At 38.5% G+C, this 17,400-nt stretch overlaps 1 protein-coding gene across 2 annotated transcripts; it reads left to right on the forward strand.

The window, feature by feature from the left end:
- Window positions 1-1,420: 1,420 nt before the first annotated feature.
- On the forward strand, window positions 1,421-6,672 carry LOC145768816 (uncharacterized). 2 transcript variants are annotated; one of them, XM_082580415.1, is made up of 10 exons: window positions 1,421-1,550; window positions 2,083-2,176; window positions 3,305-3,402; window positions 4,206-4,277; window positions 4,454-4,587; window positions 4,742-4,834; window positions 5,202-5,295; window positions 5,727-5,968; window positions 6,070-6,245; window positions 6,531-6,672. In XM_082580415.1, the coding sequence occupies exons 1-6, from the start codon at window positions 1,524-1,526 to the stop codon at window positions 4,761-4,763; spliced, it is 447 nt and encodes a 148-aa protein (XP_082436541.1). In that variant the 5' UTR covers window positions 1,421-1,523; the 3' UTR covers window positions 4,764-4,834; window positions 5,202-5,295; window positions 5,727-5,968; window positions 6,070-6,245; window positions 6,531-6,672. The 2 variants fall into 2 exon arrangements, with proteins under 2 accessions (XP_082436541.1, XP_082436542.1); XM_082580416.1 differs by lacking the exons at window positions 5,727-5,968; window positions 6,070-6,245; window positions 6,531-6,672 and adding an exon at window positions 5,414-5,508.
- Window positions 6,673-17,400: the final 10,728 nt, after the last annotated feature.

Raw genomic sequence — 17,400 nt, forward strand, 5'->3', positions numbered from 1 at the left:
AAACTTCAGCTAGTTTGAGCCAGTAACTTTTAAGTAATCGATGAAAGTTTTAGGTATGGACGGAATCCATCCACCCGTTAGTCCAAATAGGGTTAAGATATCAGACAGGCGTTTTGTAGATGCCACGACCCACGAGTGTTGGTGCAGTATAGTTTTCTCACTATCCATTGATTCATTCTTTAACATAACGAGCCAACGTTGTTCGTGGTACCAGTGGCGGCTCATGGTCTCAAAACATGGGGGGCTGCATCAACCAGTAGGCTAACCTAATATAATTATAAACCTGTACCGGACTGAGTTATAAATGCACTGAATTAGGGGTTAGGTTTAGTAACATGTTCTTTTAATTGGCTGTCGTTTAATGTTTTTATCATTTAAAAATTTTAAAGTAAACTTTTGATAATGGCTTGAATTTGGTCAAGTTTAGGTGGCCAGCAGATAGAGCTAGTATTATTATGGGACTTGGTATTCACTTAGTTGGTTAGATCTATGCTTGTGCTTTCCAACGATAGCAAATTTGTTAAAATTGAACAAGAAATGAATAAATGGGAGACAATTTCCTTCAGGTGTTTTTTAGTGCATTTCCACCCCGTACTTCCTTCTTTGTAATAGTCTATTCCAACCTGTGTGACGTATCATGACGTCATCATCCAGTTAAGTTGACTAACGGGGCGAATTGTGAAAGAGCACCAATAATTACAGTAATTGGCTTTACTTCACATCAAAACTAGTCTGTCTCAGTGACTTCTCAAAACACAGATCAAGTAAAGTAACCTTCGATCCCTTCACCTAATCACCGATAGCTTCCACACTAGTGATGGCGCGGGCAGGAAAAATCTGCCCGCTACCCGCACCGCACTGCAAATGTCTGCCCGCACACTGCACCGCACCGCAAAAATTCTGAAAATGTCACACTGCGCCCGCACCGCAAAATCTGAAAGTATCATAGCATGCTGTAAGAGAGCAATACAGTAAGAGAGTACATTTAAGACTAAATACTTTTGTAACAGCATTGTTACTGACTGACCATATCAAACAGATCATTTCAATTAAATATTTCACAGCCACAGAAGTTGGATTAGTTGTTCTCACCCTTAAATGAATAACTTTTTACTGCTACTGTATTCAAATAGCACAGATAAAATCGGTTAATTGCATAAACTGTGATACCCAATGAGAAAAGCTCCTACATTCTCATAGACCTCCTTTTTTCTAGACTTCTGCTACGTATTGTTGTCATTGTGATGGTCAAAAAAAATCTGAACTAAATACTGACAGGTAACAACATGCAACAGCCTTTTTGCTGACTGGTTTGACAAGGACTCAAGTCACTCGGTAGACACTTTAACGTAGGACAGTTTTCCTCACGAATCAGCTGATTTCAGTCATGTGACTCACGCCATTATGATTGTTGGCGCCGAAAATGCGTTGGTATTGACTTCCCGCTAAAAACGTCAGACAACTAGTCAACTGTATCTATCTGTGTATTCTGTGAATCTAAGACATGGCAATTGGCAAGCACAATGACTCAAGCAAGAATTCTTGAAAAAGTAAGTGGGCTTGCTATTGTTAACTTAATTTGCTTGAACAAGTAAGTGGGCTTGCTGTTGTAAGTTAACTTAATTTGTAGATTTACTTGTGTCCTGGGGTAGCCTTTGTAGGTCTTTTGTCTAGTGCTTTGACTAGAGGTTTGCTTACTTTTCTTTCATTTACTCGGACCTAGTGGCACGGTGGCATACGGTAGTTTGTCATCGCGCAGTAGATCTGTTGTTTTTGTTTAATTGCTTTGCGTGGAAGCATACCGCACCATTCTGTTGTATGCTCTATTGTTATAAGAGTTAAAAAGGTATTTCATTGTAAATTACAGTGTTTGACTTTTAGTCTCGTATTTTGCTTAAATTAAGCTGTTGTACAAATGACTCACTATTTCCTTTGATCAAGTGTAGCCAGTGGCGAACGCATGGGGGCATTGGGCTTTGCCTCCCAGGGTCCGTTTGTGATTCTGCAAAATTCGGTTGTTACCGTACATCATTTTAATTGTTGCATTTTGCAACGTCTGCATTGCAATGTTATTTTGTGCAGTGGTTTACAAGTGAAGCGGATACTCTTGAAACTATCAAAGAGTTTGGACGGAAAAGTAGAGGGAAATTTATGCACAAACATTTTAATGAACTTCGTAAGTAGGCTTTTTGCTCTTCTTCAGTTTTGTAAGAACAACTTTCTATGATACCGGTACCTAGACTCCGGCCTTTTTCAGCAGATGTTCCTGCCCTTGAGTGTGTGCTAACTCTATTACTGGAATTGCTTACGTGATTACTGACTCACTCTTTCAGTGAACAATGGGAAAAGTCAAGAGGAGATACATTGTCTTGGTTGATTGTGTGTTGTTTGCTGTCAACTTAACTGAAGATGGATGCAACCTAGTTCGTACCCTGAAAAGATCGAGAGAAAAAATTTAAAAAAGCGGAAGTCGCTGATTGCAGTTTCCACAAACCTTTTAAATTTTTCCCCCTGAAAAAATCGAGAGAAAGATAGCACAAAGCCGAAGTCGCTGATCGCAGTTTCCGCTAACTGTAACCCTTCTACCCTAATGCTAACCTTTGCTCATCGCAGTTTCCGCGAACATGTTTCCGCTAACCCTAACCATAGACTAATCAATGCTCTAACCCTCGCTGATCGCAGTTTTCGCAAACATTTTTCCGTAGTTTCCGCTAACCCTTACCATAGAGTAATCTATGCTCTAACCCTCGCTGATTGCAGTTTCTGTAAACATTTTTCCGCAGTTTCCGCTAACCTTTACCCTAACTCTAACCATAGAGTAATGATTACTCAGTAATCTATGCTCTAACCCTAACCCTCGCTGATCGCAGTATCCGCAAACATTTTTCCGCAGTTTCCGCTAACCTTTACCCTAACTCTAACCATCGAGTAATCTATGCTCTAACCCTCGCTGATTGCAGTTTCCGCAAACATTTTCCCGCAGTTTCTGCTTACCCTAACTCTAACCATCGAGTAATCTATGCTCTCTAACCCTCGCTGATCCCAGTTTCTGCAAATATTTTTCCGCAGTTTCCGTTAACCCTAACTCTCGAGGTTGTTTGCGGAAGCTACGATCAGCGACTTCGTGCTTTGTGCTATTAAACTGCGATCAGCGACCTCGGCTTTTTTTAATTTTTTTTCTCGATCTTTTCAGGGTACGAACTAGGTTGCACCCACTGAAGATGGCCTAGCAAATGGAAGTTGATTTTTAACTGTATAGGCTAACACTAAACTGACTTGCATGAAAATGATTTATTTGTATTAGCTTTGGCAAAACGTCGAAACATTTTCTGGGATTCCACAAAAACACCATATGTCATTATCCAAAGAGCTGACTTTGTCTCATCAGCGAAAGTTGGGTCTGTAAGTAGCCAAGTTTGTTGTTTTCTTTTGAATTTAAGTACACATGAGCACCTAATTATATATAAAATCTTCACTGTTCATGCTTTATTAAGAAAGAACATGTTTTACTTTATACAGCCTTGTATTAACATGGGAAACATTTTGATATTGTCATCATACTGTTTTTACACTGTCTGACTAGTTTTGAGATTGCTAAGCCTTCTACTTCTTTGCACCAAGAAGTTTTGGTAGTACAGAAAAGTGGGGACACTTTAGATGGCGTTGCTTTAAACAGAATGTTTGTTTGTTTGAATAGCGTCCGCCCTGTTAGCTTAGTGGTAACACATCCAACTCAAGATCAAGCAGCGCTGGTTCGGTTCTCTTGAGCAACACATTTCAGGACTGCTATCCATTCAGCTGCACGACTAATTTTCCAGCAACAACAATCCAAAAAGTTCACTCTGCCTATGTCGGTAACTGCCCCTGCGTCAGAAGCCTCTGCAAGAATGAAAAACTACTAGAAATAACCTATCAAAGGCTTTGTCAGTCTGAGGATAAGCAATCAAAAACCAGCCAACCAAACCAAAATTGTGCAAAGGCGGCGCTTCTATTTTCTACCTTTTTTATGCAATAACTTTGGAATACAATATAAGTTTAATAAAAGTTTATTTACACTTTCTTTAATTCTTGTATGTAGCAGTTAAATTTAGAAAATGTCTTCAAAGTGTTCCCATCTTCCCCTATATTGTCATTATTGTGAAACATCAATCTAAAGTAGGCCAAATTGTACAGTATTAACTTTCTTATTCCTGTCTGCATTTCAGGAATGCACTGGAAAAATTAGCAAGTATACAACAATTCACCTATCAAAAGTGGTTAAGTTTCCTGACTTTCAAGTAAGTATCATTGTTTGTATTTGTCGGGAATGTGAATTATTGTTTTGTTGAAAAAACATCCATACAAGACATAACGGTGAGGTTTCACTACGGATTGCTCTGCGTGAATGAAAATGAATGCAAGTTTCATACAGTTTGGTGAAATGTTGTGCTGCAGCTTTCTCTTTATTTGGCAGGTGTCAAGTGAGGTTCTTTCAGAAGATGCGAAATTGAAGATACAACCTGTTCTTCGTGCACGTTGTGCTGGCACCAATTCTTTTCAGATGACTAAGAAGATGAGTATAGAGTCAAGTTCCCTGCAGTTGACAAGGTCTTACAGTAGTAGTGTACTTACAATACGTACCAGCTCAACAATTCTTTTTTCTCTAGCCTACTATAAGTGTGTTACTTACACTTATGGTTAACCTTTGCAATGACAAGTGTAACTCTAAAAGTTTCAAAGACAATTGAAATTGTATTCATAGTTACAAGATGCAAGACAAATAGAGAACAGTGTTGGTGAAACATTTCAACACAATGAAGATGGTGAAGACATCACTCAAAATTTTGATGTAAAGGTGAGTAAATTTGTTATCGTCGAAAAGGTCCAACTTGTATTGTTCCAGATATTGTGATCATCCAATGAAGTGATTGCCACTCATGTATCCTACAACGCAGCAAACACCGGATTGCCTTTTCAGTCTTGTAAATGAAAGGTCTGCAAATAGTGGGTTGCAACCTAAACTTTGGTCACGCAACTTTCAGCTTTGGGTTGCAAAACAATTTAAACTAGCAACGAATAAAACTATTGTACCTGTAAAGGTGTTTGCTATACTTTGTTGTTATTGCATTGCTATCCAAGGAGGATATACAACTAGTTTTTAGGATTGTACCAAAAGTGTTTGTAGACTCCTGTTCTATATACTATCAATACATTGTTTGCAGTGGTTTTCTTCATGGGAATGTGCGACTAAAAGTGTTGAAGAATTTGAAAAAGAAACAACAACAAAATTTATAAAGGGAAAGAAAAACAAAGCTGGTAATGTGATGCAGTAAGCTTTTGGCTTCGGCTTCAAGTTGCACAAATGTATTGCTTATATGAGATAAGTGTGCTGTATCATAATCTCTGCATATATGTCCATTGTTCATGTTATTAGGTGGTTTAAAGAGCAGACTGCAGTGGGACGAAACATCAGGAGTTCCTTTTGTCATTGCATGCACTCACTACTGGGGATGTCAGCATGGTAGAGTTGACAATAAAGCAAGAAATGAAAAGTAGAGACTCACACAACCACATGTCAGTTAGTTTAAAAAAGTGAAATTAAAGATATAACGTACATCGATACTTTATTGCATGGGTCACCAAACTATCTTTCATCAAGAGGAGCATAAGTAGTAGGGTGGGTCACGAAACGGACTTTTTCACCAAATCGAAAAGCAGTTAAATTTTTTCTCGTATTTCTTTTGCAGATTGTTTAGTGCTTCTGTGCGATTTCCATAGAGAGTAAGCTTGGGAAAGATGGACTAGAAGAAGCGACAATGGTGTTGGTGACAACAAACCAGCTGTAATGGGTCATTTGCGCGAATTGGCTAAAGCCGCTTCTGAGCAGTCCTTCACAGATGCACGAAATGATTTCAAAACCAGCAAGTGCTGGATGAATAACCCCAAGCTTCAAAGATACATTGAAAATGCTTGGCTTCCAGAAAGGCAGGTTCGTTGAATGAGTAACTCAATGCAAGCATTCACAGCATTAATTTTGCAACGTTCACTGCTGGATACAATTGCAATGTACTGAGCTAAAAATATTTGCAGCGTTGGGTGTGGTTTTATCGAGCCAACAAGTGGAGCGTAACCTTCCACACAAACAATGGAGTGGAACGCCAAAACAGAACACTGAAGGAGTCATACATTCGAACACGGAGGGATAAATCTTTGTCAGCTCTTGTAGCGATAATTCGTAAAGAATTCCTTCCTGACAACAAGCGTCGGTGAGTGAGAAATACCATGCTGTGTTATTGTGGTACAACTGCAATTACAGTACGGTACTACCATTTATTGTAAGCCTTGAAGGGTTAGAATGCTAGATATTAAATTTCAAGAATGCCTAAACTGTCATGTCATTTTCGAATGAACGTGCGCAACTGCACATACCGTCCTAAACAATAACCATAATGACATTATTAAGGCTGACCGTACTTTTGCGGGGCTACTTTTGTAGTCCGACCTATAAGCTATAAGATGTTGCTTTTGAGCACTGTTTGCTTGCTTTGCAGGTACGAACAACAAAATCTTTTCTTCGGAATTCTATCGTCAGTACAACTCCTCCATTCCAGAGTATTTGTACAATAGACCAAAAGAGGTGATCGGTAACTTTCTGAGAAGAATTGCTTCATCGGATGAAATTCCATACACCTTCATTTCTCAAGTTGGAGATGCATTTCTTGTAAGAAGTGCTTCGTCGGAATTAATCTATCGCGTAACGTTTGGTGGAGAAAGTACCATCCCCAATTGTTTCTGCGATGATTTCCAGAAGCATCTTCTTCCGTGCAAGCACATGTTTGCGGTTATTCAACACGTTGCCCATGTGTCTTGCGAGACTTTTCCTACTTGGTACGCAAATTCCCCTTTCATTGTTCTCGACCCGTGCGTAGTTGACAGCTTAGCAGCTAGGCCTGGGCTTGAGCGCCCACCAGACTCTGCTGAAGTGTGTGACTCAAGTTGTTTTGCGTCTGACACTCACATGGAACAGATTCTTCAAGACGTACCCGGCCCAAGCAATATTTTAAGCAACGCAAGACTGAACACCATAAAGGAAATGCGGACTGTTGTCAATGAAATGTTCAATGTGGTGTATAATGTGGAAGAAGACGCCGACGTGACAAATGCACTTGGTCAATTGTCCACGATGAGAGATTATATTGCATCACGTTGCAATTCTGATGCAGCCTGCAGGATTAACAATTCGAAAGGATGTGAAGAAATTTCTTAAAGTTGTGCGGAAGCGCAAACCTGGCATTGCGTTTGCACGTGATCCATTGCCTAAGCGAACAAAACCTAATGCATACGCGCATCGTCATGGGGAGAAAGCAGATATGATGAAGTCTGCGTGTGCAGTGTCTTCCTTAGATGAAATGAGGAAGCAAACCTTTTAAGTGCTTATCATTTGCATTGTCAACATTTTCCGCTGTAAGCCTTTTGGAATTTTCAATTAAGCTGTGTATAGCAGTGGAGATGCTCTGTATAGAACAGGCTTGCTTGTTCTTTCTTTCAACCCAGGCGACAATGAGCGACTGGCAACCGTGAAACCCCCCTTTTTAGGGCTAATATACGTGTTTGTTACCGCAGGGGACCTGGAGCCAAACTTATACTTATATGAACAGTGAACACAGCATGCAATGTGTCAGTGAAGGTGGATTGTGTAAATATCTACCATTATCAATCGTCATATTAAATATCCATCTACCATATATCTACTGCCATTTCAATACAGTCCTGCTATTAACTCTGCTCAAATCTCGTGAGTTAAAATCATTAGGATTAGATAGCAATAATAGTAGCTTAGGTAATATGTTTCTGGTAAGATTTTAAAAAATTTTCGACTGCTTCTAACCAACCAAATCAGTTGTTGAAAATTTAGTTGTGTGGCCGTCGACCGCCACTGCATGTTGGCATAAACACGTAAAACCATTATGCGTGTCCCTCGTAAGCAGCTAAGCACAATAAAGAAAGACAAGATCTACTGATTGTGAAAATATGCTCAGACTCGCAAAACAAACAGTAGTTTTTCATAGCTTTGATGTGTTTGCCCAATCTAGGGTTTGCACGTTGTGGAGTGTAGACAACCACCAGTCTTCTGCTTTTTAAGGTTAGACTGAGCTATTCAAGATTGATTAAATCAGGGAATCACCTAGCTTGTATGCTCACATTACTTTTAAGCACTGAGAGAGTTAGATCCAGTGAAATTTCAGATAGGCTACACAACCAAGGGCGTAGTCAGCAGGGGCAATTGCTCCCCCGAAATATTTTTATACATACGACTGACCAACCGACTTTTAAGCTATTGGCCTATAGATATTGATAGACTGTCAGGTCTCGTGATGATGCAAATAAACATAACAGCAGTCCCAAGAGAACCCGAAGCCTACACCTCAGACCTAATGTGAACATTAAATAGCGTACGTAGGCTACTGTGCTGTATTTTGTGCGAAAGGTATTCATTCACAAACTGAAGTCTACCATTGCACCAACCACTAGCCTATATTTACTCTTACAAATGTGTTTTATGTAATTTAAATAAACGTTTTACCCTCTGTTGCAGCATCACTTGACAGAGTTTTGCCATTGATTTCGACCGAAAGTACTCTCAGAATGCCCAATTTTGGGATACTTTTTCAAAACTTGGTGGAAGAGCCCTCCACAAACTAAAAGGGTGTCACCTTCGGCGATAGGCTACGCCGTCGGTTCACTTACAGGTGCAATAGCTAATACTCATTTTCCCCTTTCCCAAAATTTTGTGCTGGCTGCGACCCTGCACACAACCAAATGCTGCAACTTTGTTTTTTTGAAGATTTAGTAAATTCCGAGGATTTTCGCGGGGCGTGGCAGGCCGATTCTTTAAAGCCTCTGACCTGGCTATGTTTATTGTGTTCTTTTCGCTGTGTCAATTATTTTGTACTCGTGCGTTGTTGATCAAAATAAAACAGTTTATCACCTTGTTATTTTAACCAACGAGATATAACACATATGTGTTATATCTCGTTGTTTTAACTGTGCAATAATGCTGTAAAAGCTCAGCCTGATGGTTTACACTTCAAAATTTGCTTTCGATTGTTACGCATTTTAGCACCTACAATCATAATGTGCATGAGTCACAATGACTGCGTTCACCTGGTCCACAAGGAAATTTTTCATCGGTTAAAATGTCAGCCATTTGATACATGTTAATACTCAGAAGACATTTCTTTCTTTTTTTTGCCGCTGGATACCTACTTTTTTTATGTCCCTTTTTTGTATTAACTTTAATTGCAGAAAAAATGTTGGCAACACGATTTGTGAATCAGCTGATTCGTGAGGAAAACTGTCCTACGTTAAAGTGTCTACCATCGTTGAACATTACAGTGGGATAACTGTTCTAGCGAGTTTATAACAGGTTGTGGAAATTTGCAAGATCCAAACTTTTGGAGAATTACAAGGGGAATTAAACTTTTTGAGAATTACAGGGAAATTCATTTATGAGAATCTGGTTGCTGGCAAGTGGCAACACTGTTCATTGTAATTCTCCAAAAGTTTGGATCTTGCAAATTTCCACAACCTGTTATAAACTCGCTAGAACAGTTATCCCACTGTAATGTTCAACGATACAGTGAGCTCAAGCTTGAAAAGTTTGTTTAACCATGCTACCGACAAATTTTTTTTTCAGTTTTCTTTTTTCTTCATTATTTTTCCGCGCGGTGCCCGCGCGGCGAGGTTGGCACAGTCAACATTTCTACGCGGTGCCCGCGCGGCGCGGCCACGTCACCGCGCACGCGGCCGCGTACGCGGCGCGGTTGACAACACTATTCCACACCCTTACCCTAAAGATTTACGAGAACCAAAGTTGGAATCCCTGACCAGGGTCTGTTGTTTGTTTAAATGTTTGGGTGGCAGCTGACTTTGGTGACCTTTTGGTCTTTCGCTGCCATCCTTGTTGCGCGAATTATTTGTGTTTTTGCTTTTTGTGTCTTTCTTTTTCGCCAACAAAACAAAAAATAAACTGAACTGAACTGTATTTGCAGTCCCTACAGCGCTTGTTCAGTGATGCTAGAACACTTTTTTCTGAAAAACCTACGTCATAAAAAAAAAACAAGCAACACCGGACCTGCAAAATTTGCAGACCCAGAGTTGCCAATTAATTTTTGTAATACAAAATTTTTTTTTGAAACATGGCAAAACTATCTATATGTAATATAATTCACATATACACAAAAATGTTGGGGGGCTGCAGTCCCTTATGACGAGCCGCCACCAGGGGCGCCGGAAGCGGGGGGGCAGGGGGGGCGAAGGTGCCCTTTTAAAGTCATGTAAGCTACTGCACATTTTGCAATATAACAATTTCTGCTATTCGCTTTTAGCCTAATTATAATCTTTCATTTTTGCCTCAAAATAATATTTAAGGCACAAAATTTTGCAACACAGTATACAGGCCTTAAAACTCGTTTTTTTTTCGGTAGCCATCGTAGCCTACCGGGAGCTCCTTCTCGGCGGCCAAATCTGCGTGCTTGGAGGCCAAAATACAAAATAAAAATAACGATAGCACAAGTAAATAGAGTTAAACTTGCAACAATGCTAAAATGATCACTTAGCGTTGTGAAGTCTGGGCCTGGGCGACGTCCTACAATAGAATCGTTGCACCACGCAATAACTGCTTTATCGGGATTGTAATCCAGTAGCCTACTATTCAAAGTTTGAATATTCAAAATTTGAATTTCAAACGACACTCGCACGAGTGTATCCAATGTGGCTGATTTTATAGAAGTTCGCCACTCTCCTAGAATTCTTTTTAACAACGAAAAACAACGTTCGACATGTGTTGACGATGACGGCAAGGTAATACAATAAGTATTTTAATAATTAAAACATTACTTGTAGCCTTTAACTGCCCTTTATCAAAACTGACGATGCACTAGCAAGTGCGAAATACTTTTTCTGTTACATCTACTGACATCTGATCCCTGTTGCCTTAGCAATTGAGGTTTTAGCTATTTCAATGATGTACATTACTAAAAGAAGCATAATTTTTGCAAAATATGATAAAAAAATGTTTTCCCCATTGATGTCTACTAACTTAGTTCTCCTTTTTAACAACGGTTCAATGTCCGACAACATCGAATCGACATAAAAACGACAAAATTGCCAGCCGATGTAAATTAGCACTTCGCAAGACTTTGTTAAAATATACGTCGGGAATTACAAACAAGACTTACAGCGCTGGCGATCGCAGCAGATGGATATATTCCATCAATAACAAATATTCCCCGCACAATGTAACAGTGGCGATTGTTACGCGCTGACCTAATTTTGCGTCACTCTTTGATACTACATATTTTCGACAGTTAATCCACGATCATTCTATTGAGAAATTAAATAATTGGCTAGAAGAGACCGGCGGCCAAACTTGGCCGATTGAGGAGGTAGCACCGGCGGTTCATTCAAGCACTACTTTAAGGCTTGACAGTAGGTTACATCATTATAACATAGCATGGTGCCCTTCTTTGTATACCGGATTATCATTATCGCTATATTTTATCTTAAAACTTGAAAAAAAATTGGCCTTTTAGTAAACAAAAGTGCCCTTTTTTCGTGATCTTGCCCCCCCCCAGTCAAAAATCGTTCCGGCGCCCCTGGCCGCCACTGCGTGGTACTGTAGGCTATATCATATTTTTTCGCCGACTTTCGAACAAAAATGTTTTGTTTCAAAACATCTTCGACAGCTTTGTTGAGATTTTCCGAACTAAACAACCCTGTTTTATTGCTAGTTGTTTTAATTTCTGACATTTTTAATCTGAATACATAAAGGAAGACATTGTTGAACAATTAGCTAGTGACCCAATGGTCAAACAAGTGGGTGGTCCGTTGGTCAGATACATGATAGTTCATGGATTGTATAGCCTAGTTTAATGATGGATAAAATGTAAACATTTAACTCATTGCAATTTCATTAATCAATGAATAAGCAATCAGCAAACAAAAATAGTCTTGAAACAATAAACCGATGGGTGAAAAAAATTGCAGAAGAAAAATGTTCAAAATTCACTTTCTACCATGTAAACCATACTTTCCTTCATAACAATACGAAAAAAAATCACAGGTCCCTGCAAGGAAGATTTCCAAAACCAAAATGGTTAATCTCGATACCATAATAACATTTTTCGTGCTTCCAGCTTTTATTTTAAGAAATAGAAGGGTGGTCCGTTGGTCGTACACTGTCCGTTGGTGGAACATCTCCCCGACTTAGCTGCCAAACGTCTTATGGCTGCAGGCCAAACGTTCACTTGGTAGCCTAGCCTACTCTACTCATGACTAATTCAAATCTATAGTAGCCAGTGTTGGGCGCGATAACTCATTTTTCAGTCAAGCGATAAACGAAAAATGCCTAAAGCGATAACGATAAACGATAAATCAAAAAAGTTAAGCGATAACGATAAAATTATCGCCGATAATGTCCGATAACGATAATTTTTTTTTCTTGATTAGCGCTGCCCCATAGGGTAGATCGTTTTTCAACTTTTTTTCTTAATCGCTTATTAATAGTGCGGAAAAGTTGTGCACTGACATTGTAAGCACAGCACAAAAAAAAAATTTCAAAAATTTTAATATCTTGGGTTGCCCCAAAGAAGTTGAAATATTGGAAAAAGGGGAAAATTTTCAAAAATTTTATTTTTTGTTTTAGTTTTTAATCGCTTTTTAAGAGCGCGGAAAAGTTGTGCACTGACATTGTAAAGACAACACAAAAAAAATTTCAAAAATTTTAATATCTTGAGGTGCTCCAAAGAAGTTGAAATATTAGAAAAAGCGGAAAGTTTCCAAAAATTTTATTTTTTGTTTTTAGTTTTTAATCGCTTCAGAAAATTTCTGAAAATCAATATTTACTTCGCATTGCTGATGTCATGGTTGTCTGTATCCTGTTTAATAACATGAACATTCACCAACGTTTGCTTCCTTCTCTTTATTGATAGAAACAAAGTTCGCAGATCAAGAAGTAGAAATCGAGAAGAATTGCAAGAGTCCAGGTCGGACGTTTTACACGGTTTGTATTTTGATGGCAGAAAAGACAAGATACTAAAGATTGAAGTAGACGATCATGGGTTGTCTCATAGAAGATCTGTTGTTGAAGAGCATGTGTGTATTATTATCGCCGAACCTGGATCTCAGTATTTTGGCCAGGTAAGTCCAACCGCGGGAACAGCCAGAAGCATTGCCGACTTCATAATATCAGCAGTTCATGATAGAGGAACAGACACCAGCTTAATAACTGCCGTGGGGTGTGATGGTACTGTGGTAAATACGGGTCATGCAGGCGGTGTTATCCGACTGTTGGAATTAGCCGGTAAATTATCGCCGATAATGCCCATCACTGACAGTAGCTGATTAGATGCATGCAGCGGTCATAAGCTACTGAGACAGAGAGTATTGTCAAAGACTTCTTGCCAGGGATCTCTGAAGTACCAGGTATTCTGAGGTCCCTGCTTCTTGCAAAGTATTGTGCTGAAAGTAACACTTTTTGGGAAATCGCCAAGCACAAAATCAAGCCAAATCTGTTATTAAAAAGAGCCAAACCACAAACATGTAGTCAAACGTCTTTAAAAATCACCAGATTTTTTGAATTTGGCGATATAATTATGCATTTATTACTGTCTGCATTAAGCATTTGCTTGCCAATAGCCAATAGGCCTATTGTAGGCTACTTCATAGTGCTGGAAATAAAAGAGACAAAACTAGAGTTTTGATGAGGAAAAATATTTGTTATTGTTTTATAGTGGTTTGTAATGGTAGACCACAAATGACAAAAGAATTTAAATTAAATCATTAATTTCCACAAAAAACATCTTTCGAAGCAAAAGCTTAAGTAGCTTTAAAACTGAAGTGCTTATAAATTGTGTCTGGATAGAATTTTTGTGTAGTGTGTCAGGCCATATTTACAAAAAACTGAGAGATAGTCTGTAAGAATTTGGTTCAACCATCGGTTAGAAGTGGGTTTTGTGTGCTTCATTTCGTTTAAAAAGCCGCTTGAGTGAAGAAAAATACTCCAATGACAAAATTCTTATTCTTGTATAGGCGGAGTCGTTTTAGAACCTATTTGTTGTTTCCGATTTTACTTTTTAAATTACTGACTGAATATAATGTAAAAAAAGAACGTGTTGTTTTTTTTTCTGATTTGTGTGGCAGTTCGATTCATCAGTGAAGAAAGTCATTTTGTTTCATTTGACCTCATCGTCGTTTGTGAAAATAACTTTGTTCGTTTTGTACAACTCTAATATTAGCTGCTGATGTTAATTTGATACCACTCGTACACGATTTCTCCTTCGAAAAACATATAACATCACTTCCGGATTAAACTGCAATCGGCAGATTACGTAGCCTACCAAGTGATTTGTTTTTGTATACAGTAGCTCTAGGTGATAGCTAATGGCAGTTAACACTTATTAACAAGACAAGCATAACATGTTTTTTAAAGTAGACGATAGCCAGGCAAATGCGCTCAATAAATATATTTGTTTTTATTAATGCGCGCTACAAGGATCCTGCAGTAGGCTATAGGATGTAGAGTAGGCCTACTAAGATAGTTATAAGGATAGAAGTTTGACAGGGACTTTATAGATTTGTTTAGGCTCAAGCTTAAAATCAAACAACATGCTTGAATCAAGCCGGAATTTTTATAAATTTTGTAGAGTATAGCTTAGAGCCTATTGCTTGCACTTAGGCTACCTATTTAATTTCTTCAGAAAGTATAGGCCTAAAAACTAGTAGCTTAAGTGAAATTACTGCATTTAAGTTTTTAAAGCTTCAAATCATATTAGACCTGCAATTTTGCTTAAACATTAGTAGTCCTACAAAAAACCTGATTCCGTTCAAACGTCAGATAGGTTCACGCAAAAAAGTAGCCAATGGGACTTTAAAGTGCAATTGCCCTCAAAACTTTATCTTGTTCCGTAAAACGGTTGTACATTGAATGCAATTTTTTTCAGACTTAGAAAACAAACCACGAGAATTGCTTGAAGCAGATCGACCAACTCATGCTTTAAAGTTCAAAATGGCTATCTCTGATCTGGTTTAGCAGCCAATTAGACAAACAAAAACCGTCTGTTAGCTCAGTGGTTACGCGCTCGACTCAAGATCATGCGGCGCTAGTTCGGTTCTCGGGGTGTGCGTTTGAGCAACGCGTTTCAGAACTGCTTACCATTTAGCGGCAATTAGTGAATGGAATAATTCCTTCCGACAACAACATTTCAACACAGCCGAAAACTTCGCTATGCCAATCTCTGCAACCGTCATGCGTCAAAAGCCTCTAACAAATATGTAAAACTACTAGGAATAACCTTTTAAGGCTTTTTCAGTGAGAGGATGAACATTCAAAAACCAAACCAACCAAATCACACTGTAACTTGATGAACGAAAATTCATTATTTACTTGCTTAAGCTAACTTACTTTGAAAGTGTAGCCTACCAGTCCAAAGTCTAAATTAACAATGCACTACACTCCGTTCAACTGTTATATTTCATAAGTTCGCCAACAACTGGTCAGGAGATTGGACAGCAAAGTGTTTTTAGCATGCAGATTTTTTGATTGCCGAAAACTAACCAAACAATAAAATCTTGTTGAAATTATAAGCAAGAAAACTCAACATGCCAAGAAAGAAGACATTTGAGCATTTTGGGCATCCTCGTAGGACTATTTGTTTTTTGAAAAAAGAGAACAAATCCTCTTAAACGAGGACATATGGTAGGCCTAGTTGTAACTTATTATACATAGCCTATATGTTTATATGTGTTACGCTGTTGCGCAGGTCCTAGAGTAATATGTCCCATTGGTACCTGATAGTCAATTTGAAATATTTTTGTATCTCAGTCGAAAACGTGAAAAAAATAACTTTGCAGTTTATGCTTAATGATAGTACCAGTTATAACAATAAACTCAATGTAAAAAGTATTTCATACAAAGCTACTGTTAAATAAACAATAACTTACAAAAGAAATCTGACCACTCCTGTTTATTTCAACAAGTAAAAAAACTTTTTCTGGTAGACCTATCATGCTTCAAGAAAAAAAATTGCCATCAAAACTAAAACAGCATTGACTAGTATCTCGGTTTTACAAGCATAATTCCAGTCAATTACATTGACTAGGCCTACAGTTCAGGAAAAAGGGTGTTTCATTGGTCACGCGTCCTACTGGTCCCCGATCTTGGAAGGTAGGAAGCTCCTAATAGGAACTGGTAAAAAACTAGTAAGAAGTTCATCTTAGAACTTTCATTTTAAAAGATTCCGTAGATCAAATTTGTGAAAAAACGGTAAGAGTTAGTGTCACAATTCTTTCTAGTTCTTACACGAAAAAGAGACTTTGGAAAGACTGATGACGTAGTTTATTGGGACATCCAACGTTGAACAGTCAGATAAATAGCCGAATAGTTGTACTTGCGAGACGATAGATGAAATGCTTAAACTGACGAATGATTCCAACACCACTTCCAACACGTAAAGAAATCAAATTCTGAACAGCAAACGTCTTCGTCCATTTTGTAGCTGCGTAGCCGAGTGGTGAAAACGTCTGCTCGACGTTCGAAAGGACGTGGGTTCGACACCGCTCCAGAGCACGTCTCGGCAAAAGACACTTAATGGCAAGCCAAACTAAGAGGAGCAGCTGACTCGAAAACTATATGTCACTTCGTTGCTTCCTGTCGTCTGTTGTATGTATCGCATCTGTGATCGCAGTGTAGGCTACTGTATGTTATTGCAATGGGCGCAAATAAAAGCATGATTATTATTAAGCTAGCTTATTATCATTATAGTACGTCTTGCAACAGCTACTTTACAATTGGCAATAACTTCCACCTTTACAATTTATTCACTATCTGCTAGAACTCTACCGTACAATCGTCTTCAATATACTTTTCATTCAACTTTTAATCTCCATAATACACAACTCTAATAATAACTGTAATCAAATCACGCGGCTATTTATAACAGGTTTGTTTGGACCAGAAACTTTCACAGACTAGGGTAATATTAGATCACAAGAACTCATTCCTCTGGTCAACAAAAAAAGGCGGTTTCCAGATTCTCACGTAGGCTACACAGAATTTTCTGGAAGCAGATTTCACAATAAAAGATTGGGTAACTAAAGTTTACTATCGTTCAGTAATCGTCGAAATACCGAAACAGATTTACACAATAAAGTGGTTCACCTAATCTACTGTAGAACAAAAATGTAGCCTGCCGCTGGACATGTCGTATTGATTGGTACAGTTAGAACATGAAGAACAAAGGGTTAGTTTCACAATAAACGAGTGTTTTGGATCTTACTTTGTGAAATAGCCTTCCCAAAATTTGGAAGAAGCTTTTTTCTATTTCATTCCCTTTTTCCAAAAAGCTCATTCGCAATGATGCG

The sequence above is a fragment of the Aplidium turbinatum genome, chromosome 4 (genome assembly GCF_918807975.1).
Source record: "Aplidium turbinatum chromosome 4, kaAplTurb1.1, whole genome shotgun sequence".
Taxonomy (NCBI): domain Eukaryota; kingdom Metazoa; phylum Chordata; class Ascidiacea; order Aplousobranchia; family Polyclinidae; genus Aplidium; species Aplidium turbinatum.

Bases quoted from the DNA above. Each gene is read 5' to 3' on its own strand.
- LOC145768816 (XM_082580415.1), top strand. From the start codon at position 1,524: ATGACTCAAGCAAGAATTCTTGAAAAA. The intron at 2,177-3,304 runs GTAAGTAGGCTT...TATTTGTATTAG, and splicing joins CAAACATTTTAATGAACTTC to CTTTGGCAAAACGTCGAAAC. The intron at 4,278-4,453 runs GTAAGTATCATT...TTTATTTGGCAG, and splicing joins TTAAGTTTCCTGACTTTCAA to GTGTCAAGTGAGGTTCTTTC.